Source organism: Amphibalanus amphitrite, unplaced genomic scaffold (genome assembly GCF_019059575.1).
Source record: "Amphibalanus amphitrite isolate SeventyFive unplaced genomic scaffold, NRLGWU_Aamphi_draft 000033F_arrow, whole genome shotgun sequence".
Lineage (NCBI taxonomy): Eukaryota > Metazoa > Arthropoda > Thecostraca > Balanomorpha > Balanidae > Amphibalanus > Amphibalanus amphitrite.
In genome coordinates this window covers 76,653-104,158 of record NW_024881529.1, presented here as the reverse complement: position 1 = coordinate 104,158, position 27,506 = coordinate 76,653, and the positions used below count along the sequence as shown (strand labels likewise).

The 27,506-nt window shown below is 52.1% G+C and overlaps 2 protein-coding genes across 10 annotated transcripts in view; one reads left to right on the top strand and one right to left on the bottom strand.

Moving 5' to 3' along the window:
• The window catches only part of LOC122368815 (tetratricopeptide repeat protein 4-like), a 22,380-nt gene extending 4,473 nt beyond the window's left edge, over positions 1 to 17,907 (bottom strand). The window contains exons 1-5 of one of the 7 annotated variants that reach the window (XM_043343075.1): positions 17,875 to 17,907; positions 7,633 to 7,790; positions 7,350 to 7,467; positions 4,594 to 4,765; positions 4,051 to 4,243 (exon numbers count right to left, since the gene is read on the bottom strand). In XM_043343075.1, the coding sequence (XP_043199010.1) occupies positions 4,051 to 4,243; positions 4,594 to 4,765; positions 7,350 to 7,467; positions 7,633 to 7,782 (633 nt within the window). In that variant the 5' untranslated portion in view covers positions 7,783 to 7,790; positions 17,875 to 17,907. The other 6 variants (XM_043343108.1, XM_043343083.1, XM_043343100.1 and 3 more) reach the window with 6 other exon arrangements.
• On the top strand, positions 5,643 to 27,506 carry LOC122368798 (RB1-inducible coiled-coil protein 1-like). Of its 3 annotated transcripts, none has more exons than XM_043343063.1 (12): positions 5,643 to 5,862; positions 18,866 to 19,041; positions 19,282 to 19,449; positions 21,652 to 21,744; positions 21,960 to 22,049; positions 22,320 to 22,544; positions 22,880 to 23,173; positions 23,457 to 23,699; positions 24,081 to 24,602; positions 24,878 to 25,282; positions 25,688 to 25,878; positions 26,273 to 27,506. In XM_043343063.1, the coding sequence occupies exons 1-12, from the start codon at positions 5,784 to 5,786 to the stop codon at positions 27,102 to 27,104; spliced, it is 3,318 nt and encodes a 1,105-aa protein (XP_043198998.1). In that variant the 5' UTR covers positions 5,643 to 5,783; the 3' UTR covers positions 27,105 to 27,506. The 3 variants fall into 3 exon arrangements, with proteins under 3 accessions (XP_043198998.1, XP_043198990.1, XP_043198983.1); XM_043343055.1 differs by lacking the exon at positions 5,643 to 5,862 and adding an exon at positions 18,571 to 18,624; XM_043343048.1 differs by lacking the exon at positions 5,643 to 5,862 and adding an exon at positions 18,597 to 18,650.

Below are 27,506 nucleotides of genomic sequence, written 5' to 3'. Positions count from 1 at the left end.
CTTATTAGCTACATCGAAGTCGAACAAAGGCAACTATAAATGCATTATCCTTGCCAGTTGTCGGGTTGGATTTACCCCCACCCCTCTCCATCCCTCCCCTTTGGCGGCGGTACCGAGACGGGCCGGCCGGCCGGGCGGGCGGGCGAAGGGACACAGGGGGTACCGACTGCCCCGGGTAGGGGGCACACATACTTCACACAGGGGACTGCCCTGACCGACGCCGGACCTAGCCACTGCGCCCGCTGACTTCGCGAGTGACACGAGTGACACAGCCTCTCAGTGCGGCCGACAGTGTGGCGTGTGCTTCTGCCTGCCGTCTTCTCCGCACCCCAACCGACCCCACACTATGGCCGAGAGCCGGTTCCAGCCGCCCAGCCGGGACAAGAGACGGCCCCTGGTACGGCCGCTATATAGTGCCTCGCGACCGCTGTGGCCGCTCAGGGGTGCAGATACGACATTCCCATCGCACTCTGACGTCTCCCGGTGGGGAGCGCTTTCCACGCAGTTCCGACCGATGATTGACGACCGACCGAGGAGCGACAGCGACGGTTCGTTCCAGACAAAAGGTGAGTCGAGACGACGGTGCGGCGCTTATAACTCCGGTCCCGGGCTGACGTATGGTGGGACGAACGGGAAACCGGGAGGCGCATGCCGACGCATCACTCTCACCGTCAGATTTGGACGTTTGGGGCACATTTGAGACTAGCACTAGTGTGACTGACGATTTGTCGCAACTCACCATATATTTCTTAATGGACTGCGCCATCCCTGGTATGCTTTGCTGGGCTTACATAAAAATAGCATGATTCGTCATTTTCTAATAAGCTATGTGTAAATGAACGCATACAAGTGCCATTTTAAATACAGAGTTTATGTGAGAAAAGCATTTAAACTTATGCATCTGCGGCACTTGAAGTACCTTTTTACCCGCGCCCCACTGGGCACAGTGATGCAAATGGGGTTCACGAGTGGCCATAAATACGAAAAAGGCCCAAAATTCAAGTTCACTTAATCGAATAAATCGTAATATGGTCAGTCAGGCAAATGTTTGGGGTGTCTGTAAAAGTATGATTTTAATGTTTTTGTCAAAACCGGCCTCGTGAATGATTGTCAGAAGTCGAGACATTTTCGATGTCGTAAAATGACTGTCAGGTACTTGAAATTCAAGTGCCGCTAGCGTGCGTTCATGTCACACAAACTGCAAAAATTATACATGAAAATGATCCCCGAAACCTGCTGCTTCTAATGCCACGTCATAAAAAGCCGTATCTATTTTGGTTTAGCGGTGAGCTAACCATTTGTAATAATGTTGCAAACGCAGTTTTTTACCAAAAATATTTGCTTTCAATTCACCTACAGCACTTCACCCAGTGTGTGCCCGTTAGTGCACCATATCATAGCATTCCCTAATCACTTCTGAGTCGCATAGTGAAAGAATTAAGGCGCTAGCACAGGGCTGACCGGCGCTACATAAGTTTTCGTCCGGCACGGTCGGGTGCCGCGGCGCAGCGGGCGGCCCGGGCGGCCGCGCCGCCGCGCCGCCGCGCCCGGACGCCGCGCGACGGCACCCACCCGCCCACTGCGCGCCCACTGCGGCGCCCGACCGCCCGGACAAAAACCTCTGTAGCGCCGGTCAGCCCTGTGCTAGCACCTTAATTCTTTCACGATGCGACTCAGAAATTATTAGGGAAGGCTATGGTATGGTGGACTAACGGGCACACACTGTGTTAAGTGCTGTAGGTGAATCGAAAGCATTTTTTTCTTAGTACAAAACTGCGATTGCAACATGATGATAAATAGTCAGATTACCGCCAAAGCGAATGAGATACGGCTTTTTGTGACCCGGCATTAGAAGCAGAAGGCTTTGGGGATCATTCCCATGCATATTTTTTCAATTTGTACGAAATGAACGCAAACCAGCGGCGTTTGAACTTGCGAGTGTCTGACCGTCATTTTACGACCTAGAAATTGTCACGACTTCTGACGATTATACACGAGGCCGGTTTTGACAAAAACATGAAAACCATGTGATTTCAGATGCCCCAAACATTTGTCTACTCGGCCATATCGCAATTAACTCGATTTGGTAAACTTGACTTTTGGGTATTTATGGCCACTCGTGAGTCGTGAACCTCATTTGCATCACTGTGCTGGGGTCTGCGTATAACACGCCCTGCTGGGGGGGGGGGGGGTATTCATAGCCCCCCTCCTAACTCCGAAACTACTGGGCCGATCGTCAAAATTCAAACGGCGTCTGATAGCCCCGGAAAAACTGTCGAACGAAACCTAATTTCATTGACCTCAAGGTCACCGATGACGTCACAGGTCAGGTCAAAGTAAAAATTATTAGCATTTTGGCTTGTTCACGTTTTGGGCTCTGGCCGCCGTCCTACAAGTCAGATCAGGCTCATTTTTGGTTCACACACTCGTGAACAGATGCTCTAGATACCCTGAGGGTACCAAACTTGTACTTTGATTTTCAGGCCAAGGTCAGGTCATCACAAGTCACGAAAATATTATATCATGCGTCGGTCACGTGACACATGTTTTATGGTCCATTTAGGCCAAAGATTTCGAATTTGATGTCGTCTGTGTCATTCGAGGTCATTTTGAGTCGAATTTAGCTTAGGTCAGGTCACTTTCAGGTCAAAAAAGGTCAAATTTTGAAGTTATAATTTTTCAACAGAAAAGGTGTCTATTGGATGCAGTTTGAGCTCAGGAACACGATGGTGCTATTTATATTGGCGTACGATGTCAAATACGTGGTGAAAAATTGATTTGAAAAATTAATAATTGTGAATTTTTTGCAATAATGCGTATAACTTGGCCATTTTTGAAGATATTTAGCTGAAACTTGCTAGAGTTAGTCATAATAACGCGTTCTATCACATATATTCCTGTTTTTTTCGAAAAGTCAAAAAATGTAAAAATGTAAATTGTGAATTTTATTATATAAAATTTTCGAAATTTTCAATATTTCGAAAATCCGAGATAGCAGTTTGATAGCGCAGTCTATTCTGAGTCCTCTCATGCAAAGAAATTGGATCTAGCTTAAAAACTGAGCCCTTGGGAGCGATTGCAGTGGTTCGATGTTTTGCGTCGAAATCGGCCGAACATGACGTCACTCCGACGTCATTTTCGGCCGACCTATGGTAGCTACGAAGTTCAAATTTTGACACAATGTGTCAAATTGATGCAGCCAAAGGTACTGAAAGTTTGGCGTCGATACGTCAAGCGGTTTGGAAGTTATTGCAGAAAAACGGGAGGGGGGCTATAAATAGCCCCCCCCCCCCAGTGGGGCACGGGTTAAACTGGTCGCGACCGTTCAATATGGCGGGACTGCGACCCTATGTGCGACAAAGGACGGGGGCGCCACCCTCCCCCTTCTCCCGCCCTCCCCTTCCCTCCCTCCCCTCCCACGCCGCCTCAGGCGCCGGTATCTCAGTCGCTTTAAGAGAACACTCCCCGCCCCCTCCCCCAGTGACCGGCTGTGCGGGCGGTGGTATCATTAATTAACCCTTTGCCGGTAATCCCAGGGGTATCCCAGGTAGCGGTCCCGGGGAGGGGGGGGGGGGGGGGTCCGAGGTCGGAAACATGAGCCCGGAGTTATGAGCAGCTGATGTCATGAGATATGTCAGTTTGGGTGGCCGTGGCTGTCGCTAACTTACTGATATGACCGATCCCCACCTGACCAAGAAGCACAGATTCACAACTGATCGAACGAAAACGGCACGATCGACGTGCACTAGCTCCAGCTTCGCATGAGATCCGCTCCTCTTCTCCGATGGCGCCCGCCGGTCACTGGTAGCAGCCGTCACACTACTTTCCTACAGCGCCGCTTTTCGTATCTGATGATAGGCCCTGTCGTCCTAGCTAATCGGCTAAACGATTCATATAAACTGCCCCTTATATGAACTGGGCAGTGGGAAGTCAACAGTCACCCACCCCGGGCACGCTGGACAATCACCTCAACTTTGCTGGGCAGTGGGCAGTCACCTCCCCTCTATTTCTTCTTGGTCAGTCAACAGTCCCCTGTGGCTGCAATCTCACCTGCTGGGCGGTGGCGGCGTGGTGCAGCCGCACCAGTTCCGCATGTGTGCTGTCCACGGCCAGACCTCGGTCACACCAGGACAGAGCCTCGGCCGAGCGGCCCAGTTTGGTGCAGCACTGTACCGCCCGCAGAATGGCCTTCATGTGACCCGGGGTCAGCCGCACCGCGCGCTCGCAGTCCCGCAGTGATGACCTTAAAGGGGAGAGGTGGGGTCAAACGAGATGACAACGGCAGAGAGACGGTATCACTCGCAATGGAGGAGGGCAGAATACACGGAATGAGGAACTATCATTTAGCTGTTGTTTTAGCCAGTTTACTTCCAACAGCCTTAGCGAATAATCTTATCTAAATATGGCATTTCGAGAGGAAGAAAAACGAGATTATTATTCTCTGGTCGAGACGAGGGCATATTTTCAAAGTCTGGCAGATGAGATAGCAGGCTAAGTGATCTTGGAGACCCGAGCCGTATGGTTAGGTATGCTCGTGAGCAGTTAAAGCAAACGGTTAAGCCCACGAGTGAGCGGGCCGACCGGCCGACCGACCTGAAGTTTCCCAAGTGGAAGTTGGCTGCTGCCCGGTTGGTAAGAAGCTGCGTGATCAGCTCGATGTTTGGATGCCGCTTGCGCAGGCCCTCGGTATAGTTGAGCACCGCGTGCTTGTACTTCTTCACCTTGAAGCACAGGTTGCCGTCCTCCTTGTATGTGGAAGCCAGCTCTGCGGGAAGTCAGGTCACGGAGTAGTGTCAAGGCGACGAATTGAAACCAAAGGCGTAACGTGATAAAATGGGTATACCCGCGTATATCCGTTAAAATACCTACAAAAATACCCTCCCGACCGCAGCCCGCAAGGAACTGAGAAATACAAAAGTAAGGCGCACTTGATGTTGGCGATTAGCTAAAGGCCAATACAAAGGCGATCTTATTCGGAACGTTTCACATCCCGGTGAATGACTAGGGACATAAACTATACGTATCATGTTCCCTTATGCAAAATCCTGATGCGCGATTGATGAAGAAAAGCTTTATACAAAAATGTGGAATGTTGCACACCACCATTACACTAAGGCCATTAGACTACACACTAATGGCCACTATAGGGTATAACATGTTTTTTATGTTTGCATGCAAACGATCACGGAACGTTTGATCGCGGCTGAATCGCTATTTTCCCTAGGCCAAATAAACCTTTAGTTGTCGATCCAACTAGTCCGGTTCGGACACCCACCAGTCGGTGATTTCCATTCCACAAGACCCAGCGGTTCCCACCAGTCCAGGTGGGGACCCTCCAGGTACCCCTCCCCCCGATGCGTCATCCGGTCGGGCGTTTCGCCACGTGTGGCAGCACGTCAGCCGATGACGTCCACCGAGCCAGCGTGGACGGTCGGCTGCGGCCAAACCGACGAGCGTCACAACTCACATCCCAGTTACTCAGCCCTGCCGCCTCAGCAGCGGCCAAAACGGCCCCCGGGAGCGCCGGCCCGTCCAGCTGAGCCCCGCCGGCTGACAGCTGACCCTCCCCTTCCCCCCTGCTCCGGCCCTCCCCAGCACAACACAGAAACGGCCGCAGCGGCCGCTCAACAGACGAGCACGTTACGTCAGTGGCCGGCCCGAGTTGGCGCCGCACTCCGCGCTAACGTGCGCGGCGGCAGACAGTGCGGCGACTCGGCACGGGCCGCGGCGGTACTGTGTGAGACAGCGCGATACGCGGTGCGCCGAGATACCGCGCCGCCGAGATGTTTGTCGTGTCGGCTTTGTTCGGACGCAAGTCCGCCGTCCGCCGTCCGCAGGAGCAGACAGCGCCGGACAGCCACCGTGAGTGATCACCGGCGTGGCGTGACCCGAGACACGGAGACAGTGACACCGTGACCTGTGACCTTGATAGAGTGACACCGTGACCCTGATACCGTGACCCTGTGACCCTGATACCGTGACCTATGGCCCTGGTATCCGAGACCTGTGATCCTGATACAGTTAATACATTATCGTGTACCGTATACCCGATAACGTAAAACTGTGACCTTTGGGTTACGGTGACCCTGAGACTATCGGTGACCTTGGACAGAATTACAATGACCCAGAGATCTGATACGGTGACACCGTGGCTCCTATATTACTGACCCTTGAATCTCGTGTGCCTAGATCCTGATACGGAGGACCTTTTACCCTGTGACGGCATTTTCACGACATTTTCGATAATAGGTACCGATACCTATGGAGCATAATCACCGTGATCGTAACTTTGGAGCACCGGTAACGTGAGATGCGCTGATGCAATGAAGCTGTAACTACGTGACATATTCCACGGTGACTTCGTGATCCTTGTGCACTTGTGCAGTGACCATAGCCACCACCCGTCCCGTGACCTGTAATCCCGGGGTCTTGTGCCGCTTCTCTGCGCCCCTGAGGAGCCCCCTGGAGCACTGTGAGGCCAATTACCGAGGATCATGGGCTACGCCGTTGTTCGCACGTGGCTGGTTGATGGTAAACAATTCCGTATCCGAGTCGCATTCCAATATTTACCTAGGAATTCAGAAGTGGCTTAACAATTGTAAATGTTTATCCCGAAACGTGCCGCTAAAAAGGTTAATTTAGCGACGAAAATCATAAAAAGTGCGCTCTCTCATGTGTCTACTATTTTACAACTATTTCTGCTCGGTAGGTATATAAACAATCACAAATCGTGATCGCACGGTATTCCTGCAAATGATCGCAAGATTTACCACAAATAGTGGAACCAGCAAATGTTACGGTAGGCGTTGGACTCAAAGTGCGTTGAAACCACTTGTCATAGCGGCAATAGTCCAGCATCGGCGATATTGAACCTTCAACAGTCAGAATTTAGACTTCAACTGCCGTCACTGAACCTCTAATGATGTCCACTGAACCCCAAACAATCTCCACAAAACCCCAGAAGGCAGAAACAGGAGAGAGTGAGCCTCAGGCAAAAGAACAGGTGCCGCCCTCTCGATCTAATGCAGCCCGCTTGATGACGTCACCTCGCCCGGGCGGCGTCTGCCAGCGGGCGCCGAGCCATCCACGTCACAAACAAATAGCGACCGATGAAGCGACTCGAACTGGGCTCTCACAACCAGTTGGGGCAATGTTTACTTTTATTTAGTGGACTGCATAGTAACATTATTACTGACACAAGCTTAGGTTAGGTTACCTGTATGGTTACAAGCATATAACCTATGTTTTAACTTCACACTGCAGTTTCCAAAAATAAATGCCCATTGTTTAACAAAAAAAAAAAAATGGGAAGGACGGTTGACCTGGAATCAACACCACCAGGGACCTACCTTCCTCAGTGTGGAGGCTGGGATCATATTTGAGCGCCTGAAGACCTTGAATCAGGGGAGGCAGCTCCTCTCCATCTTCAAATGGCTTGCTCCTGAAGAAAGGATGCTCCTGCATTTCCTAAAATGTCAGCATGACTGGTCAGTTGTAATGAAATAAAATGAGACAATATCATTCATCATTGCAAGTTATCATCACTAAAACTTACTATTGGCATTGAATGCACAATTACAGGACTAAACAAGAAAACAACTCTAAAAAAAAAAGAAATCAAGCTTGCAGTACCTTTTCCCATGTTTCTTCCTTCCAGCCATCTTTATATTGACTCTTTTGGAGACCTTCAATAAACTGATCTAATTCCTCATCCAAAGTCTTGGTCAGCTTGTCTCTTTCTGCATCTGTCATCACCTTTGGCTGGTGTGGCTGCTCAGCCATGTCTGAAACTGTTGACTGTTTTTAGAGTTCAGTTTATTGCACACTGCACATCAATGCTCACAGTTCACACTGCCTACACTGATAAAACTTTTGTATCTTCTGGGCATCAACCTGAATCTTACCAATAACAACAATCAATTTACAAAGCATTCCATGAGGATCACAAAAAAGTTATTCATATTTGTGAAAATTCATTAAATCACAAAACCCAATTTATTTATAAATAAAGTCAACCATTCATAAGTTATGTTTAAGTAACAACAGACAACATTGACCATTTCTGCCTATCAGCCACACTCATGCACAACATTTGGATCATGCACCTAATTTCCAGTGCAGTAAGGTATCTAACATCATCAGTCATCACAGCACCATAGAATTAGAATCAAGACACAAAACATATTTTGCACCCTGTATTTTTTTCTTTTGGGGGGGGGGGAGCTGGTTTGCAACTCCAGCATTTTGATAAAGACATCCATGAACAGTTAAAAGAAGCTCAATCACTGGGACTACAAAATTTGGGTGCAAATTGCCCGCCCACCTTTAGTTAGTATGTTCTACAAATTGGTTGTTTTAGTACAACTTCACACTTCTTTCATCAACATAATAATATAATTTAGCTCTTTATGGGAAATATATCACTTTTAACTTGGGGTTTTGAAATGGAATAGCAGTTTTGTAGCTTGAGCTGATACTAGCACAAATCAGCTTTTAAAGCTGAATGATCACCATAGGGAAAGATTGAGATATTCCATTTCTTGTTCCAAAATCATTCCCTTATGCAGGATGAGGAATTTTTTTGTTTTGAGTTTTTTAGATGCGTGACGTGTATTCTTGCTCCGCAGTGAAATGTTTTGCATACCACAACCTTTTTTTTAAATATTTTTTTATTATTATTATAAATTTAGTCCGAACCTTATGATGGGAAGGATTCACAAGGACAGAGCCACCGCTAAGCGAAGCTTGTTGCGGTGACCCCAGTGCTGGAAATGAGGCCGCTTTCTGGTCCCGGCGTTTTATTCTCCAGGCGGGTTAATCCCTTCCAGCGTTTAGCCTTTCGGGACCCACTCAGGGTCGCGGTTGTTTTCGCCGCGCGCCCTAGTCGAGATGCAAAGTTAATAGTCACACGAAGCTTATTTAGGACCGGCCAAACCAGCCTGGTCTGGAGTTACTGTTAAATGTATGCATATAGATGAAAGAAAAAGGTTTTGTAGAATCGATTAATTTTGAATTCGTATATTCAGAGGCCCCAGTTAAACTTCGTGTGACTATTAATTTTGCATCTCGACTGGGGCTGGCGGCGAAAACAACCGCGGCTCAGAGAGGGTCCCGAAAGGCTAAGCGCTAGACGGGCTAACTGATGTGGCCTCCGCCACCACTAGCAATGTCTCGTCACTACTGACACATTGGGAATAAACAACTGGGTCGTTTCTTTCTACATCTATTGTCAGCAGTGCGTGTGTGGCAGCAGAGAAGTTGGTAACGACCAACTGACCGTAAAAAACCTGTCAATCACACCAGACAGAAAACAATGTAAAATGTTGCCTGAGCGAGATTGCGCCACTCTGACTGCATAAATGCACACATACTTGTTCACACCAAGTGCAAGCAATATGAATAAATCTTAGTCAACTCAACATGATGTCTGAAACAAATACAAATACGTACGCATAATGCCAGGATTAAATCAGTTTTCCATTAACCAAGGGCGATTAGATTATACACAAACTTAATCAGCGCACATGACTAGAAAAATAGGAACGTACTCTTTCCAGGTAGGTACGCCGAGCAACACAATGTCCAACTTTCTCCAGACGCGTTAGCAGTTCGGGTCACATGCAGCATTCACATGCGGGGGACCCTGCCAGGGGAAAAGGCATGGGTTAACGACACGTAGAACGCCGCAACATGGCTCCCCAAATTTGTGTAACACAAATTTCGTGCTATCTCACTCTTACAATCTAGAAACCAAAATTAATCAATAGGGGACTTCCCGAGATGCCAAGCTTATTTGGCCTTATGATCTAATGTAACAGCAAATATCGTCCGACGTCCGCACTCTGCGGCACACTGGCGTTTCACACGCTCGTCTCGTCTCCGTCACACCGCTAGATGTCGGAGCATCGACCGCACTAGTTCTATTACGGTCGCCGTACGCTGCTACGAGTACCACTAAGGTCACCGCTCGATCGGTGCCGTCGCCTTTCTCACACATGGCCGAACTTACACATTCGGCACTTGTCAGTTACTGGGAGTTCTTGCTCCCCGACTGGGAATCATCCCGGTCGCCAATCAGTAGAATCACACGATTCACTGGTCGATCGTAGTTCGTAGAACCGATCCGCACGCACACCTTGCGGACCAGGCCGTCTCCGCTCGGATACACACTGGTGATGCGGCCGAGCGGCCACCGCGAGCGCGGCTCGTCGTCGTCGATGACGGCGACGATGTCTCCAGGCTGCAGATTTGGGTACCGATGAACCCATTTCTGCCGCTCCTGCAGGGTCGGCAGGAACTCCCGTCTCCAGCGCCGCCAGAATTGGTCCGCCAGAAATTGGACACGCCTCCAGCGCTGACGCACGTAGAGATCGGATTGGGAGAAACTACCGGGATAAGGTACTGCTACTCTACTTTTCAGTGTTAGTATTTGATTGGGGCTGAGGGGCAGGAGCGTATCGTCCGACGCTCCGCTGAAGTACGAGATCGGACGACTGTTGACGATCGCCTCGCACTCCACCAGCAACGTCCGGAGTAGCTCGTCGTCCATCGTGTGGCCATGGGCCACGATGAGGGGAGTTAGAACTGACCTCACGCTCCTGATCATGCGCTCCCAAACTCCTCCCATGGCGCTTGCCTGTGGCACGTTGAATTTGAACTCGAACCAGTCACAATCTTTCTTGAGCAGCTCTCCTCTGATTCGGATGTGGTCGTCCTCCTTCAGCGCCTCCTCCAACATGTTCTTGCCTCCGACGAAGTTCGTCCCGTTGTCGCAGAACAGCTTCCGAACGGGACCCCTTCGACAGACGAGGCGCCGAAACGCGTTCAGGAAGGAATCTGCTGAGAGGGAACAGACGGTCTCAAGGTGGATGGCACGGGATGCCAGGCAGCTGAAGAGGATACCCCAGCGCTTCACTTGGCTCCTCCGCTCCTTGACATAGAAAGGTCCGAAACAATCGACCGCGCAATGGCTGAAAGGCTCCACCGGCTCAGTCCTCTCAAGTGGCAGATCCGCCATCTTCTGCATCCGTGGACTTCCGCGAAGTTTCTTGCACGTGACGCAGCCTAGAATGTAGCTGCTTACCGCGCGGCGACCACCAATGACCCAATATCCGGCCGCACGGAGCTCGTTGAGTGTCGTACCACGCCCACCGTGGCACGTGTTTTCGTGGCACGCCTTCACGATCAGCTCGGTCACGTGACTCTTTCTTGGGAGGATCACCGGGTGGGCAACCTCCTTTGACAGCGTGCTGTTCTTCATGCGCCCTCCGACACAAATCAGTCCGTCCTCTCGGAGGAACGGATCCAGTCTGTAGATCGGGCTTTTGCGTTTTATAAACTTGTCTCTGCCCGTGATTCTGTTCTTGGCTGCCTTCTCTTTGGCATTTTCTTCGCGTCCACATTCTTCGTAGTTTCCTTCTTGTTGCTGTGACGTCAGCAGGCTCAGCTCTTCTGTGAACGCTTCTTTCTGAACAGATTTCAAAATCGCTTGTTCTGCTCGCATCAGGTCGTCTACGGTCATTCGTTCGACCGGCACGTACGATCTGACGTCCGTCGTGCCTCGATTCTGACTTGGTTTGCTGGCCAAGATGGTCATATAACGCCGACACAAGGCTACCGACTTCTTTGCTCGGTGCCAACTGGAGAAGTAGCCGAGGCGCTTCGCGAGCGAGTGGTCTCCACTGGATATCGGGGGCACGTCGTCATCTTCACCGGATACAACTCTCTGTTCTTCGTCGAGCTCGCTATTTGGTTTGGTTGCATCCCCCTCACATTTTCCTTTGGCGTCACCTTCAGTGTCTCCTCGTTTCGCCTCCTGGGAGATCCTTCCCTCGTCGTCTTCACAGGACTTCAAGACCGTGGTCCGGTATGAAGAACGTTTCACTTCTGAATCGTCGTTTGGGACGATGAACTCCTGCTCTGTATCGGGGATGTTGACATCTGCTGTAAGCAGTTCTGGACCATGCCACCACAGGTTGCTGGTGAACAGTTCTCTCGCGCCGACTCCTCGGGAGGCTAAATCCGCTGGGTTGTTCTTTGACTCGATGTAATGCCACTGCCGAGGCTCTGTGTGCTGTCGGATGTATTGGATCCTGTTGGCTACAAACACGTGAAATCGCTTCGCGTCGTTGCGAATGTAGCCGAGAACTGCGCGGCTGTCAGACCAGAAGTATTCCTCATAGTCCCGGATTGACAGCTCGCTTCTGAGAAAGCAGCTTACTTGTACAGAAATAACGGCACCAACCAGCTCAAGTCTCGGGATGGTGACCGCTCTCACGGGTGTGACTCTGGACTTCGCCATTATCAGCGAGCTGGCGATCCTGTCGTCCTTGAAGACGGTCCTGAGGTACGAGCACTGGCCGCATCCATCGTAGCTCGCGTCCGAGAAGTGATGCACTTCGTACTTCTTCACTTCACTGAGCTCCTCTGAGACGAAGCAGCGGGGAACCTTGAGCATGGACAGCAGCTCAACGTCTTCCTTCCAACAACGCCACTCTTCCTCCATGTCCTCGGGAATTGTGTCGTCCCAGCTGTACTTGTCCACGCACAGGCGTTTGAGAATGTTCTTCGCCACGAGAGTGCATGGGCTGATAAATCCAAGGGGATCATAAATCGCGCTCACTGATGACAGAATACCCCTTCTCGTCGCTGGCTTGCTGGGAAAACTGACGTCGATACACAGCGAGTCTTCCTCGGTCTCCCACTTCAGGCCCAACACGCGTTCAAGAGGGAGAGGCGTCTCTCCGTCCAGTGCCAGCTGACAGCTCTTCGACAAACTGTACACCGGCAGTGCTTTCAAAACGTCTCTGTCGTTGGAGATGAACTTGTGGAGGTTGAATCCTCCCTTCGAACACAGACTCACCGCGTCCCGTATCAGTCGGACCGCGTCCTCCGATGTTTTGGTCGAAGCCACTCCATCGTCGATGTAGAAGTTCCTCTCCACAAAGGACGCAGCTTCGGGTGAGTACTCCTCTCCGTACATCTGAGCTGTCTTCTTAAGAGCAAAGAGTGCAACTGCTGGAGAGCTCGTAGCCCCGAAAAGGTGAGTGCACATTCGGTACTCTCGCGGCTGCTCGTCGAGATCTCCGTCGCTCCACCAGAGGAACCGGAGCAGGTCTCTGTGTTCAGGGTTGACGCGCACTTGGTTGAACATGCCTTCGATATCTCCACTGAACGCCACAGGGGCTTCCCTGAAACGCACGAGAATGCCAATGAGGCTGTTGTTTACATCTGGTCCCTGGAGAAGACGAGCGTTCAGGCAGTCATCCTTGCAGAGTGCGCTGCAGTCGAACACGACCCTCAGTTTTCCTTTCTTCTCATGGTACACACCGTGGTGTGGTACGTAGTTGACCATGCCGTCACGGTCTCTCTCCTCGTCCGGAACCGGTTCAGCGTATCCTTTCAGGAAGAGATCACTCATGAAGGCCGCGTAGTCAGTTCTCAGCTTGTCGTCTCGAAGGAGTCTTCTTTTCAGTTGGGCTAGTCTGGCTTCTGCGAGATCTCTGTTGTTTGGCATTGACTGGCCTTCTTTCAGCGGAAGGGGAGCTTCGAAGTGGCCTCCTTCTTCTTTGTGCATGCCCTCTGTCATGACCTTGACAAACTGTATGTCTTCTTGGGACATCGCCTTTTCTTGTCTCTGATCAAAGAAGCCACTGTCGAAGACCTGTTGAACCTCTCGCAAGCTGACATCCTTGACTCTGGTCCGGTAGGCAAAGTGACACAACTTCTTGCGCTCATCACCCGAGCCGACGTAGAAGCATCCCTTCGGTTCGCTCTTGCTGATGAGTCCTACTATACCCCAGCCCAGAAGAGTACGCACAGCCCAAGGATCGTCTTCTTCTCCTGGGATGACTTCCCTGGGCTTGATGATGCGCGGACAGTTGACGCCCAGAAGGAGTCCGATGTCCGCGTCAGATTGTGGCACGGGAATCTTGTCTGCCACTTGGTGAAGGTGCGTCCACTTGAGGCATGTTTCAGGTCTGGGTATCAGTGTGTGATCTGCTGGGATCTCCTGGCGTGAATACAGAGTGGGAAGGTCTACCTTCTCACCGTTCTCCAGGCTTTCGACGACGAGTCCTGACGTCGACATGCACTTCAGTATCTTGCGACCATTCATGGTGCTCAGCTCCAGCTCGACTTCGGTGGCTTCTGGATGAAGGGCGTCACAGAGAGCGTCAGTCACAAAACTCGCATCCGACTGCGGGTCGAGCAGTGCATACGTGACGACCTTACGCTCGGGCTGATCCTGGCGGTACAGCTTTACTGGAACAATCATTGTGTGACAGTGAGAGGTACTGCAGTCTTCGACGTTCTGGACCGTGGATCGCAGTGAAGACGCCTTTGCTTGCATTTCGCCTCTTGTGGGCTTGCTGTTCTCAGTCTCACTGTGACCGCGAGCGTTAGCGGTTTTGGCGAGCGCTTCGTCATGGAGGAGCGTTGGGTGCGCCTTGGAGCACTTATCGCACTTGTCTCTTCTCCGGCAATCGCGCCACATATGGCCTGGTTTCAAACATCCTCTGCAGAGTCTCTTCTTCAACACCTGCACCTTGCGGTCTTCGAGGCTCATGGCCATGAACTTCTTGCAGGCATGTACAGTGTGATCTTCACCGCAGATGATGCAAGGACGTCTGCTTCTTGTCGTGGTTTCTTTAGAAACTGAACGCTCCTCGGTTTTATGGCCGCACGCTCCACAGGGGTTGTCGGTGCTTGACGTGAAAGTATGCACCTTTCCTCTCGCCTGCTTCGGGTCTCTTGTGTGCAGACTCTCTTCCATTTGCACACTCACAGGTCCGCAGGCGATGCGTGCTTCCGTGGCCACCAGCTCCACGAAGTCTGTAAAAGTCGGGTAGCTCGGGGTAGCGCCGTAGACACGGGTGTCCACAAGCCGCTTCCATCTGTCAGTGACGTAGGCAGGGAGCTTCTTGAGCACCAGGTGAATGGTGTGCGGGTCGTCCAGAGCTCGCATGCCTGGGAGGGCAGCGGAGGCCATCAAACAGTGCTCCAATAAGTCTGCGAGTCGCTGGAGTCCTTTGCTGTCCCCCGATCTTACTATGGGCCATTCCCTCAGTCGATTCAAGTAGCTGCTAGCCACGAGGAAGTCGTTGCCGTACCGTGAGACGAGCTTCTCTTTGGCCTTGATATAGGCATCAGCTGTCCGTAGATGTAGGAACCCGGCGATAGCACTGTGGGCTTCACCATCGGTGTACCTGCTGAGGAAGTGTAAGCGTTCCACTGTACTTGAGGTCCGATGCTCCACGTACGTTTCGAACGCTCTCAGCCAGATCGGGAACTTGTCAACACTTCCGGTAAACACACCAGGTTCGATCATGGGCAGGCGGCCTTGCTTGCCCTGGTCTTTGAGGACGTTCACCAGACTCGCTAGCACTTCAGTGGCGGTTGATTCGCTGACCTCCTTTTGTACCTCTGGTTCTTCCTTGGTTCTTGCAGCATGAGACGCTTCTTCCTCACTAGGGGTCTCTCTTCTTGTCTCGCCCTTCGTAATAGGGTGCTCCGACTCGCTCATTCCTTCTTCCCTTTCGAACTTAAGCAGAGCTTCCTTCTTTGCTGTAAGTATGTCATGTTCGGTCTCCAATTCCAGCTCTCGCATTTTCCACTCCAGCTCCTGTCGCTGACGCTCGATCGCCAGTCGCTTCTTTGCTGCAGCAGTCCTGGCCTCCAGCTCTGCTCGCTTCTGGGCATCTTCAAGGTGCATTAGACTTATCTTCGCCCGAACGGAACTTCCTGAAGATTTGAGAGAGATCGATGGTTGTGCGTCTTGTGTCTTGTGGGTTGGCTCCAATCTCCCTTCCATCTCTTCCTTCATCGTGTTCATGTCATTCATGACATCTTGGTGCCTCATTGTACGCTCTTGTCGTTCGCCTTCTGAAAGGAGTACTAGCAGCTCACTGTTTGTTTGAACGAGACTGATGTAGGCTCTCTTCCATTGGATGTACGCTTCCTTGAGCGTCTCATCTTCTTCGCCTTCGTCAGAGCTCTTCAGACTCTTGATGATATCGACACCGGTTCTCTTCAACTCCTTCACACATCTCTGGTACTTCTTTTCCTTCGTGTCGATCTGGAACTGCCTCCCTTCTTCGGTGAGTGTGACGTGCCTCCCACTACGGGATGTGAGACGGTCAACTCCATCAGCAGGTTCGCCACCTTCTGCCATTTTGGTGACCTTGCTTTCAATCAGTGGGAGTTAGTGGATGACAGAGACAGTTTCGAACTACTGATGTCAAGAAGGATGATATGACAACGCACATGGGTCTGGAGACTGGAAGTCAACGTTTGTTAATGGGTTAGTTAATGGTCTAAGCTACTGGCAAGAGGAAGAGTTTTTTACTGATGTGGCCTCCGCCACCACTAGCAATGTCTCGTCACTACTGACACATTGGGAATAAACAACTGGGTCGTTTCTTTCTACATCTATTGTCAGCAGTGCGTGTGTGGCAGCAGAGAAGTTGGTAACGACCAACTGACCGTAAAAAACCTGTCAATCACACCAGACAGAAAACAATGTAAAATGTTGCCTGAGCGAGATTGCGCCACTCTGACTGCATAAATGCACACATACTTGTTCACACCAAGTGCAAGCAATATGAATAAATCTTAGTCAACTCAACATGATGTCTGAAACAAATACAAATACGTACGCATAATGCCAGGATTAAATCAGTTTTCCATTAACCAAGGGCGATTAGATTATACACAAACTTAATCAGCGCACATGACTAGAAAAATAGGAACGTACTCTTTCCAGGTAGGTACGCCGAGCAACACAATGTCCAACTTTCTCCAGACGCGTTAGCAGTTCGGGTCACATGCAGCATTCACATGCGGGGGACCCTGCCAGGGGAAAAGGCATGGGTTAACGACACGTAGAACGCCGCAACACTAACCCACCCGGAGAATAAAACGCCGGGACCAGAAAGCGGCCTCATTTCCAGCACTGCCTGCCCTCTACCCTCCGATCGCGCAATCCCAGTTTTATGGCAGAATTTAGAGTCCAAAGTTTAACGTGCGCACATAGCCGCGCACGGCCGGTCCCCTCACTGACTTCGCCAGGCTACGGCCTGCCACCAACCGCAACCATACCTGTCAGGAGGCCCATAAATGTCAAGCGCCCGTCGCACTTCGAACCCGGACTGTTGTAACCGGGAACGCGTGCTCTCACCACGCGGAGTCCAACGCTCTACCAACTGAGCTACGGGACCGGCAAACCTTAAAGCAACCAAGTCAATATCCAACTTAATCTTCCGTCTGGATGATAGGCCCCTCTCGCACGGATACTAACCCCGAATTCGCAGTCTCCTTGGACGAATATGTCTATTAACTTGAACTTGGCAACGTATTCAGGTTAATTGATTCATATTAGATATCAATAGTCTGCAGACTATTTAGAATCATTTAAAAACGATTTTACTTGTGTCTCCGTGCAACTAGGTATGCCTACCTCCTTAGCGGCTTGGCCTTCCAATTTTTTATTAACACATGTTAGCTATCTTTTTGCTCCATTGTATTGAAAAATTGTATTGCAAAATTTCACCTCTGTATACTTTTGCTGTTAATGCTGCTTACGATAGCAATAACAGCTAATGCCGACTTATGATTCGTCGATTGGGATATAGAAAAGCACTATTATGGAAGCTACTCGTCTATTAAACAGGAAATCAAATTTCTGTACTGCGTATTTTATGTATCGTACCCAGAAAACCTAAATGCATTTTTGAGAAAATGAAAATTACAAAACCACAATACATAGTGTTTTGTGCTGGTGGATTTGTTGACTGAAAATCGATGTTTTCAGGTTTGATATTTATAGGTGGTTGTTTTCTCTCTTGACTCGACTTTAAAACGCAGTTCACACATGACCGTCAGTCTGTCGGTGTCGGGCCCGTCACCGTCGACCTGACGGCCTGCAGCCCGTCAAACGAAAGTTGAGATTTGGTAGCTCCCGTTGGCTGCCATATGTTGTGACAGAAATGGCGCACCATTTTCGAGATTGACGCAGATGGGGGAAGGGGATGGGGAGACGGTAGAGGCCGAGAGGTTAAAAATATTCTTTGAATTACAGAAATAAAATTACATTTTTATGTCAAATAATGCTGCAATTTAATTTAAATGAAAGACACATCGGTTCGCTGATTTAAATCAGGGATCGAATCTCAAGATATCGTGCCGTAATAAACACTTTCATCTCAACAAATGGATGGAAAATGGTACAAATGATCTTAAAAATGCATATAAGCTTCATGCTGCATGAGAAGGTTCCTTTTCCTCTTCCTCCAACACGCAGACATTCAAACCGACGGGCCCGTCACCGTCAAAAGTTGAACATTGCTGAACTTTCCAAAGCGACGGCCGTCAGGTCCGGCGCCGGCGCAGTCAGCTGTTGCCGGCCGTCAAACGCTGCCGGTTCACACATGCCCGTCGACCTGACGGCCGTCACTCCGTCGGTTTCGGCCGTTTTGACGGTGTCGGGCCCGTCACCGGCAGACCTTACGGGCAAGTGTGAACTGCGTTTTAATATAAAGGATATCAGCCATCAGCTGTTCAGCCTTTGTTTTTGTTTTCGAGGCAAATCGACACGGAGAAGCAACGGAGAAGCACAGGAGCATTTTTGTGGGCATTTTCTTTGTGGTTGCATGGTCAGGATTTCTTTACTTTGACTTGGAAATCGCAAGTGGTTTAACTTCGAGGATGGAGTGAAGTGCAGCTTAACTTTTGGTTACCCTGAAGGCTGAACCTAATATACAGCCTTGAGCTGAATCAGAATCATTGATGCTGAAAATATCTGTCCTGTATTCCAATGTGAATGTCCACGGCACTTTGATTACCAAAGCATCATCTTTTCATTTTTCAGGTGTCACCAGGAGGGCAATTTTTCCAGAAGACACTTTCTCATCAGACGTGATGTTGTATGTTTTCCTGGTAAACACAGGTCATACGCTGACATTTGATATGCAGCTGGCCATGCAAACTGTGGCTGTGCTCAAGAGCAAAATTGCTGAAAGCAGCAGGATCCCTCCAGATAAACAGGTAGATTTTGGGTGATGAGGTTACAAAGTGCTTATGTCAGGCATGGGAAGCTTGCTTGTCTATAAGCATGGTACCTATTTTGCTCTGCTCATGACCTTGAACATAGGTTCCAACCTAGGCACAGGCTCATGGTGCTGTTTTTATCCATTTGAGTCTTTTCTTGGTGGCCTTTTAGTATTTCACTCCATTATCATTGAGGGATGGCTGGGGAACTTACCTGTCCTATTCCCTTTCAAACAGGTGCTGCTGATTAGTGGAGGAGAGTGGCTGGACAGCGAAGCACGTGTCGGCAGCTACTCTGCGGGCACAGACACCAGCCCCATCTTCCTGTTCTCCAAGCAGGGCGAGCCGCCACAACTGATGCCTCCCACTGACACGATGCAGACCAGCGATGAGATTGAGGACCAGGTGAGAGGGGATGGCCAATGGGTGGTGAATGGCATGAAGGTGTTGAAATTCTTTGGACACAGTATTACAGTAGGTACTTCTTTTGCATTTAGTGCCTTGGACCACACTTTCCAATTAGAAGAAAATTACTGACAATCTTGAAAGACTTATGCTTGTCAGGGTTCTAATGAATGAAATATATAGGTAATATTTATGTAATTCTTTCTTCCTCTTTGTATTCTCCTGTATCTCTCATCTGCTCTTCTTCTCCTTCTCTTCTCGTCTTCTTTTCTGTTATCCTATCCTCTCATGTCCTTCCCACTCTCCTCTGCCCCTTTTCCTCTGCTCTTCTCTCCTTTCCTCCTTCCCTCCTCACATCTTTCTCTCATCCTCTATTTTCCCCTCTCCCCACTTCTCTCCTTTCATCTTCTCTCCTCTTCTATTCTATCGTATGATATCTTCTGCACCTTTCACCTCTCTTTTCTCCTATCCTCTTTTATATATCCCTCTCTCTCTCTCTCTCTCTCTCTCTCTCTCTCTCTCTCTCTCTCTCTCTCTCTCTCTCTCTCTCTCTCTCTCTCTCTCTCTCTCTCTCTCTCTCTCTCTCTCTCTCACACTCACTCACTCACTCACTCACTCACTCACTCACTCACTCACTCTCTCTCTTTCACTCACTCACTCACTCACTCACTCACTCACTCACTCACTCACCCACCCACTCACTCACTCACTCACTCACTCACTCACTCACTCAGTCTCCCTTCCTTTTTTACTATAGCACTGCCAGTATATTATAAAGCAGAATCTTAAGTTTCTCACTACAAAGACAGTCAGATCACTCCTGTCAGTTTGTCTGAGGCTCAGATGATGGGGACATGACGCGGCGTCAGTCAAGTCTCCGCCAGAGTGTCGTCAGTGGTTCTGTCATATAAGGGTGGTGGGTGTCCCGTGGTGCTGTCCTCAGCTGTGATGCCTCTTTTGGCAGTCGTACCTGCTATGGTGCTTGGTTGGATGCTCCTATAGGGGATCATCACTCAGTTGTGTGGTGCGTCACTTGCTTCAGTGATTTATCAGCCATGCGAGAAGCGACTTCACGATATGGTTCTCACTTTTCTGCGTACGAATTCCGTTTGTAAACGGTACGATGCTAGGGTGTTAAAAGAGAACAATTAACCTGAATTTCTGATGATGTGGCTCTCCTGATGACCTATCGTTCATAGCCACACAAAAAGAATGGAAGCGTACTCGAAGGAGCTGATGTTAGTTTGTTCCGCCATTTCGAACGTGGTATTTTGGCTTATCTTAAAAAAATCATTTTCTGATTAATCATGTATTCTACTACACTCCTGCCTTTTTCCGATGCAGACGCTACCATGCAGATGCTACCATTTTGTTAAAGCGCTTAGCGCTCTGTATCAGTGATAGGAGTTAAATGAAGCTGGCATGTCTTTCCTTTATATTTAATACGATAAAAAGCATGCGATAAGAGTAGTGTGTGCGATAAGAAGAAGCACGCGATGAGAGTAATGTGATGCGAGAAGAGGCATGCGAATTCCGAAGAACCGAACCGAAATACAGATGTTTGAGTGGAAATTATTATCGCTGGTCCCGGTTGCTAGCGAAATGTGCCCAGTATACGTAAATCATGTTCGTTCACGTCTGAGCACATTTTAGCATCACAGACGTACTTAACTTAATACGCTGCTTCGTGCACTTAGCTCTTATTTTTGTGATTATTTTTGTCACTATTCGTGTCTTTCTGGGATTGGCAGCCTCCTCGCGCCATGCTCACGAGAGCCACGAGAGCCATGCTCAGTGCTTATTGCGAAGCAGGCCTAGCCCGGCCGACCTCTCTACGACCGAAGCAGCTGCCAGGCGTGGCCAGGCTACAGAGGTTGAGTGTGCGTAGGTTCTGCAGCGGACTCTATTACATAAGTGTCCTGCATGGGTCGCTTTCGTACATGTGTTTTGACCCGACTGACCAATCACGTTCCATGTGAGCAGTGCTGTCCTGTCCGGTCTGACAGTGTTGTCGATCTGATCTTAGCCATCCGTTCTGACCAGTATCGTCCCATCTGACCAGTATCGTCCTATCTAACCAGTATCGTTCCATGTGACCAGTATCGTCTCATGTGACCAATGCCGCCTGTTCTGATCACTATCGTCCCATCTGACCGGTCACGTCCCATTTGACCGTCCTGTCCCGTCTGTTTGACCCCGCAGGTGGCCGGGTCTCTGACGCTGCCTCCCAGCTACTCCACCGTCGTATCACGCTCACAGCTGGCCCAGCAGATCTTCGAACAGGGAAAAGAACAGGTGAGACCAGCCTGGCGGAGCGAGGGACGGATGAGTTCTATTTCGCGGTCATTTGGTATATACATCCGCCTAGCATTGGTCGTGTCCTCCATTTCCCTTTTTTGTGGCTGATTTCCTCATCTCTGTCCCCTGAACTGCAGGTGCGGCAGCGTGACCAGCCGTGTCTGTGACGTGAGTCGCTGTTCCTAACTATGTTCCCGTTCCCTGACCCACAGGTGCGGCAGTGTGACCAGCTGATCCATGAGCAGCACATGCAGCAGCAGGGCTGGTCGGCTGTGGTGGCCAACACGGATGATACCTCACAGGTAGGACCGGCTGACGGTGACCCGTATAGGATAGGTACTGGTGGCTACTGGCTGGGAGGGCTGACGAGCGTGGGCAGTACAGGCGGCTTTCTAGGGAGTGATCGCTGGTCGAAATGGGGAAATGCCGGGTATTTTGCGACTTCTATGGTTTCTGGCATAGCTTCTTCTTGGTATACACTTGCGATTCTGAATGTTGTCTAGCTGTGTGAACCTTCCCCAAGTTTCTTAATTGTGGCCCCTTGTAACAGCCCCCCCCCCCCCCCCCGGCAGCAACTGGAGAACACGGGCGTGTCGTTCACGTCCCAGTTCGAGAAGTACCTCACCGAGCGGCCGGCGCACTACGAGCTGGTGGCGGCGTTTGAGTCAGACCTCCAGCTGCTGGCGCGCATCCCTATGCTGGCAGAGCTGGGTGGCTCGCTGAGCAGCGGTCCGATCCCCGAGGGAACGTCACTGCTGGACTGGATCAGCACTCACGATACCGGGCGGCTAGAGGATGTGAGCGGGGGGAGAGAGGAGGGGGACAGTGTGAGGGCCTAGGGGAGGGTGATGGGCAGACGGGAGGAGAGGGAGAGAGGACCGGGGGGAGGGGAGAATGAAGCGTAACGGAATGACGGGGAGAGGAGAGGATGGATTGTGGGAGCGAAGAGAGGGTGGGGAAAGTTTTAGAGAAGACCGGTAGGACTTTGAGAGGTATTTGTAGTCAATCTGACGTGCTCTCGCGGTCCGTACATGTGAGCTTGTGCGCTCGTCGGACAACCCACGGGTACACAGCTGCTCTCGTCAGTATTTTCTGTGTTGTGCCTCTGACCTTGTCCGTCCTCTGCGTACAGGTGTGCGAGGGCGCCGAGACGGGTCTGGAGCAGCTGAACCCGGACCTGCTGCAGAAGATGACTACCGAGCTGCGCCAGCTGCTCGACCCGGCCGTCAACGCCGAGATGACAGAGATCCGCGGCCTCGAGGAGCGCCTGATGCGGCTCGACGAGCTGCGCCACCGCGCCCAGACCACCGTCTCCGAACAGAAGGAGCTGGCCAAGGCGTTCATCCAGAACCAGGCGCGCGCCAGCTGCGTCAACGACCCGTCCGTGCTGCCCGACCTGTGCGCCTCGCACTGCACGCAGCTGCAGGTGGGTATGGAGTGGTTTAGATAGGTGTGTGTCTTCCACCGTACTTAGCTCCTGTTGGGGCTGGGACTTGGGAGATTATCAAAGGACCTTTGGTTTAGTGAATAATGCGACTTTAAAGTTTCATGTATTAGTTACGTACAGTTGATCGGTATCGGATGTAACTCCTCGTTCCTCGTCGCCCGTTCGCACGGACACGTCTTATGTCAACGAGCAGTACAGCATGGCTGTGGGCCGTCCCGTCCCGTCCGCGCGCCGTCACCTCCTCCCTCCCCGCCGTTCACAGGTAATGCTGGAAAAACACAAGGTGCTGGTGGACGCGCGGCGTCGCTGCGCCAAGGCGAAGGAGGAGCTCTCGAGCAACATCCACGCCCGGCTGGCCTGGGTCATCAGCGTGCAGCGGCGCATGAACGAGCTGACCGGCACCCTTCTGCTCAACTCGGAGCGGCTCAAAAAGCTCAGAGAACAGCTGGCTATCCTGGCGACGCTGCACCAGGCGCCCACCTTGTACCTGACGGCCGTGGCTGAGGTAAGGAACCGCTAGCCGAGGACTCTGGGGAAGGGTGGTGTGGGGAGGTGATGGGAGGCTATGTGGGTGGAGGGGTGTCTGGTGGGTTTTGTGAGTTTTCAAAAGACTCAGACCATGTTACATTACTGACTCACATTACGTTCCCACAGAAGAACGTAATGTGACATGGTGGGTTTTGTGAGTTTTCAAAAGACTCAGACCATGTCACATTACGTTCTTCTGTGGGACGCCAAGTGAAAACATTTATTTTGTTTACTTTGGGTCACTAACGCTACCAACAACGTTCCGTCTAGTTCGAGTGAAATGTTCCTATTTTCGCTCCTCCCCCGTGCCGCTGTGTTCCGCCCCGTCGTCAGTCTAACTCCTCTCCCTATCCGTCAGGTGGTGCGCCGGCGCCAGTTCACGGGCCGGTTCCTGGAGTGGGCCGGCACCATCGCCGGTCACGCGGCCGCCGTGCACACGGCAGAGACCGCCGCGCGCGCCCGCTTCACCGCCACATTCCGGTCGCACTTTTTCCGCTCGGTATTCCCGGGCCTGGAGCAGGTGCCGCCGCCGTTCGCTGCCGTCTGTCCGGCCGACTACGACGCCCGGCTGCCGGTACTGGGTGATCAACATGTTCAGCGGCTCCGGGAGGCGGTGCCGGAGCTGGCGCACCTGCTGGACGTGCCGGAGGAGCGGCCGCCGCTGCCGCTGCCCGGAGCGGCTGGCAGCGCGCCGCCGCACCACGGGCCCGCCGTGCAGGAACTCAGGGACGGCCTGCGCGCCGTGGCCAAGGCTGTGAATGAGGAGGTGGTGCAGTTCGGGGACGCGCTGGGTGACGCGGGGAACCGGCTGGCGCGCGCAGTGGCGGCGGTGACGGCGGCGGAGAGACAGAGAGCTGAGGAGCTGAGGCAGAGGGTACAGGTGAGACGGGAGAGGGAGGGAGCAGTGGTGGGATTTCCGAGACCGGAGGCTGCGTCGGTGTAGAATCTGAGGGGCTCCGTCATCTCTTGTTCATCGCCGGTTGATATCGAATAAGGAGACGGGTTTTATAATTTTATGATGTAATGTTTTGGTTACGAACTGTCTACCGAAGCACTGCATGTCATTGCCATTTGGACTATGGTAGCTGTACATGAGACATCCGTGCTAATAACTCCATAGCGTTACATACCGTCTAATTCTTCACCGTCCCCCAGTCCCTGGAGGAGCAGCTGGCGGCGCAGATATCCGAGCGGGAGGCAGAACAGGCGGCGGCCGGCGCGGCGCACGAACAGACAGTGCGCCAGCTCACCCTGGAGCAAACCGTCGAGCTGGAGCGCGCCGAGGAGCGCGTCTCCCGCCTGGAGCAGGAGCTCGAGGAGCAGCGGGTGACGGCCGGCCGGCTGCGCGCCCAGCTGGATGCCGGGTCCGACCGAGAGCGTATCGTGGCCATCCTGGAGGCGAGCTTCCAGGAGCGCGAGCGGAAGGCGGTGGAAGCGTGTGCCGACCGGCTGCGGGCCGAACAGGAGGCCGAGCGGCGAGCCGCCAAGGAGGCGCACGACGCTCAGCTGCAGAGGCACACGGACGAGCAGCGCACCAAACTCATACTCGAGTGGAAGGAGGTGGGTGGCCGGGCGGACGCGGTCCGGGCGGTGTGTTGGGTGTAACGATACGGTAGATAAATGCAGTATCGCAGTATACATGTATATGCATTGTAGAGATACGTGAGCAAAGCAATGTTGGTGGCATGGTTCTTACAGCAACAATTATATGCTTGGCTTTTCGAGTTTTCGCATTGCATTTAAGGAAATTGAACACGTAAAATCACGAAATCTTGGCTGCTTTGCTTATTTACCAACCTTACCTTCGAAATTTCAACTCTCTTTATCCATTTCCATTTCTGTCAGGTAAGCAAGCATTCGATTAATCGCATGTCCCGTGTCCAGCCGTTATCGTACATTGCGTGTGCCGCTCTGCTGTTCCCCACCTCATCCATGCCGCCATCATCCCCATCCCTCGCCCCACAGGTAAGCGAGAAGCAGAAGCGCGAGATCGAGGAGCGGGCGGCGCGCCACGTGGCCGACCTGCAGGCGGAGCAGGCGCGCCAGGCCGAGCGGCAGGCAGCGCAGGCGGTCGCTGAGAAACAGGCGGCCGTGCAGGCGGTCACCGAGCGACTGAGGGCCGAGCACAGGGCCGAGGTGCAGGCGCTCCGATCCCGGTGAGTGCAGCGGTGGAGGTGAGGAAGGGGTTGGAGACGCACGTATGATTGTCTGATGGGCGTGAGAATGTTGCGATTTTCAGTATATCACTTCAACGTATTAGGATATGGCGTGCCTTTACTATGTAGTTATTCTCTGATTTGATTGCTCTTCATGTTTAATTTCGTACTTGTTGTGCCCTTTTTGCCTTTGGTGTTGATTCTATTCGTTTAGTGGTGTGTATGTGGTAAAACATATTGTTATTGGTCGCAAAATTTCCGCGGCTGGTATGCTGTTGCTGGTCATCATTCCTCCTTTGTGCTGTCCTCCATTCCTTCCCCTCCTGTTACGATGGTCCCTGCCTGATGCCGTAGTGTCCGTTCTGACCGGTGTTGTACGGCTGCGCCTCGGCAGGTTCCGTATGATGACATCCAACCTGGGCTCCCCGTCGGACGGCAGCTCGGAGAACCTGCCGGTGGGCTCCCCGCCATCAGAGGGCGGCGCTCGGCAGCGCACCGACTCGGGCCGCCGGCTGCCGACGCTGGCCGAGCGCGACTCGCTGCTGGAGCAGCTGCGCGGCGCGCGCAGGGACGTGCTGAGCGCAGCGCGCGCGCACCCCTCGGCCGAGCTGCAGCGCGCCGCCGAGCGACTGGCGGACGGCGAGACGCGCCTACTGCAGGCCGAGACGGCCGCGCTGGCGGAGCCGGCCGGCGGCTCCGAGCCCGGCCTGGACGCGCAGAGCGTGCGCAGGCTGCAGCGCGACAATGAGCGGCTGCGCATGCAGCTGTCGCGCAGCACCAGCGGCCTGCTGGAGCGCGGCCAGGTGTCCATCATGAGCTGCAACGACGGAGACCTGGTGCTGATCGTCTGGGACGGCGACCGCATGCACTACCGCGTCTACCAGGAGGCCTCCTTCCTCTTCTTCGTGCACGCCGACTGTTTGGAGGCGCTGGGCCTGCAGCAGCAGTCGCAGCAGCAGCAGCAGCGCCGGCAGTATGCAGTCGCAGAGGTCGTCAGCCACGAGTTCTGTCAGGCGCGCAAGGAGGGCAACCGGTACCGGGTGCCGCGCGGCACGCGATTCTACAGGGTGCGAGTCAAGCCGTGGACTCGGCCGGCCTCCTCGGGCACTGCCGCCGCCGCCGGTGCCGGCAGCAGCAGCAGCGCTGTCTCTGAGCTGTCCGCCTCCACCCGGCGGCTGTCGCTCCGGTCAGCCGAGTCTGTGGAGTCACATGAGGCCGCCTCGTAGGGAGCGGCGGCGCGGTGCAAATGATTCGGGTATGATAGAGCTTTCCGTGAGACTGGAGGTGTCTGCGCCGAGACTACAGCGTGTGCTGTGTATTCCGTCAGACTGGCGACGTATGCGCGTGAATTCTATATGCACAATATCCGCCGAGGTTGACCTCGGCCATTTCCAGTGTTCGTTTTTACTAACCGACTGCGGTGCGGGTGAGACTGCCGCTGATTGTGTATTCACCAGTATTGTGCTTTATCGGTGACTTTGCCCGCCAATGTGCGTATTTAACCTATGGTGGGGCGTCGGGTGACCATTTGGGTGGCTGGCCATTTATTGTGCTTGTGCTTTGGCCGCTCACCATCCATGTATGAATTGAATCACGAGCGAAATAAATACATTGTACACCAAGTGCGA

Excerpts from the sequence above, each read along its gene's own strand:
- LOC122368798 (XM_043343063.1), top strand. The coding sequence starts at position 5,784 with ATGTTTGTCGTGTCGGCTTTGTTCGGACGCAAGTCCGCCGTCCGCCGT. Across the intron at positions 5,863-18,865 it reads GACAGCGCCGGACAGCCACC|GTGTCACCAGGAGGGCAATT; the intron begins GTGAGTGATCAC and ends TTCATTTTTCAG. Across the intron at positions 23,174-23,456 it reads CGCACTGCACGCAGCTGCAG|GTAATGCTGGAAAAACACAA; the intron begins GTGGGTATGGAG and ends CGCCGTTCACAG.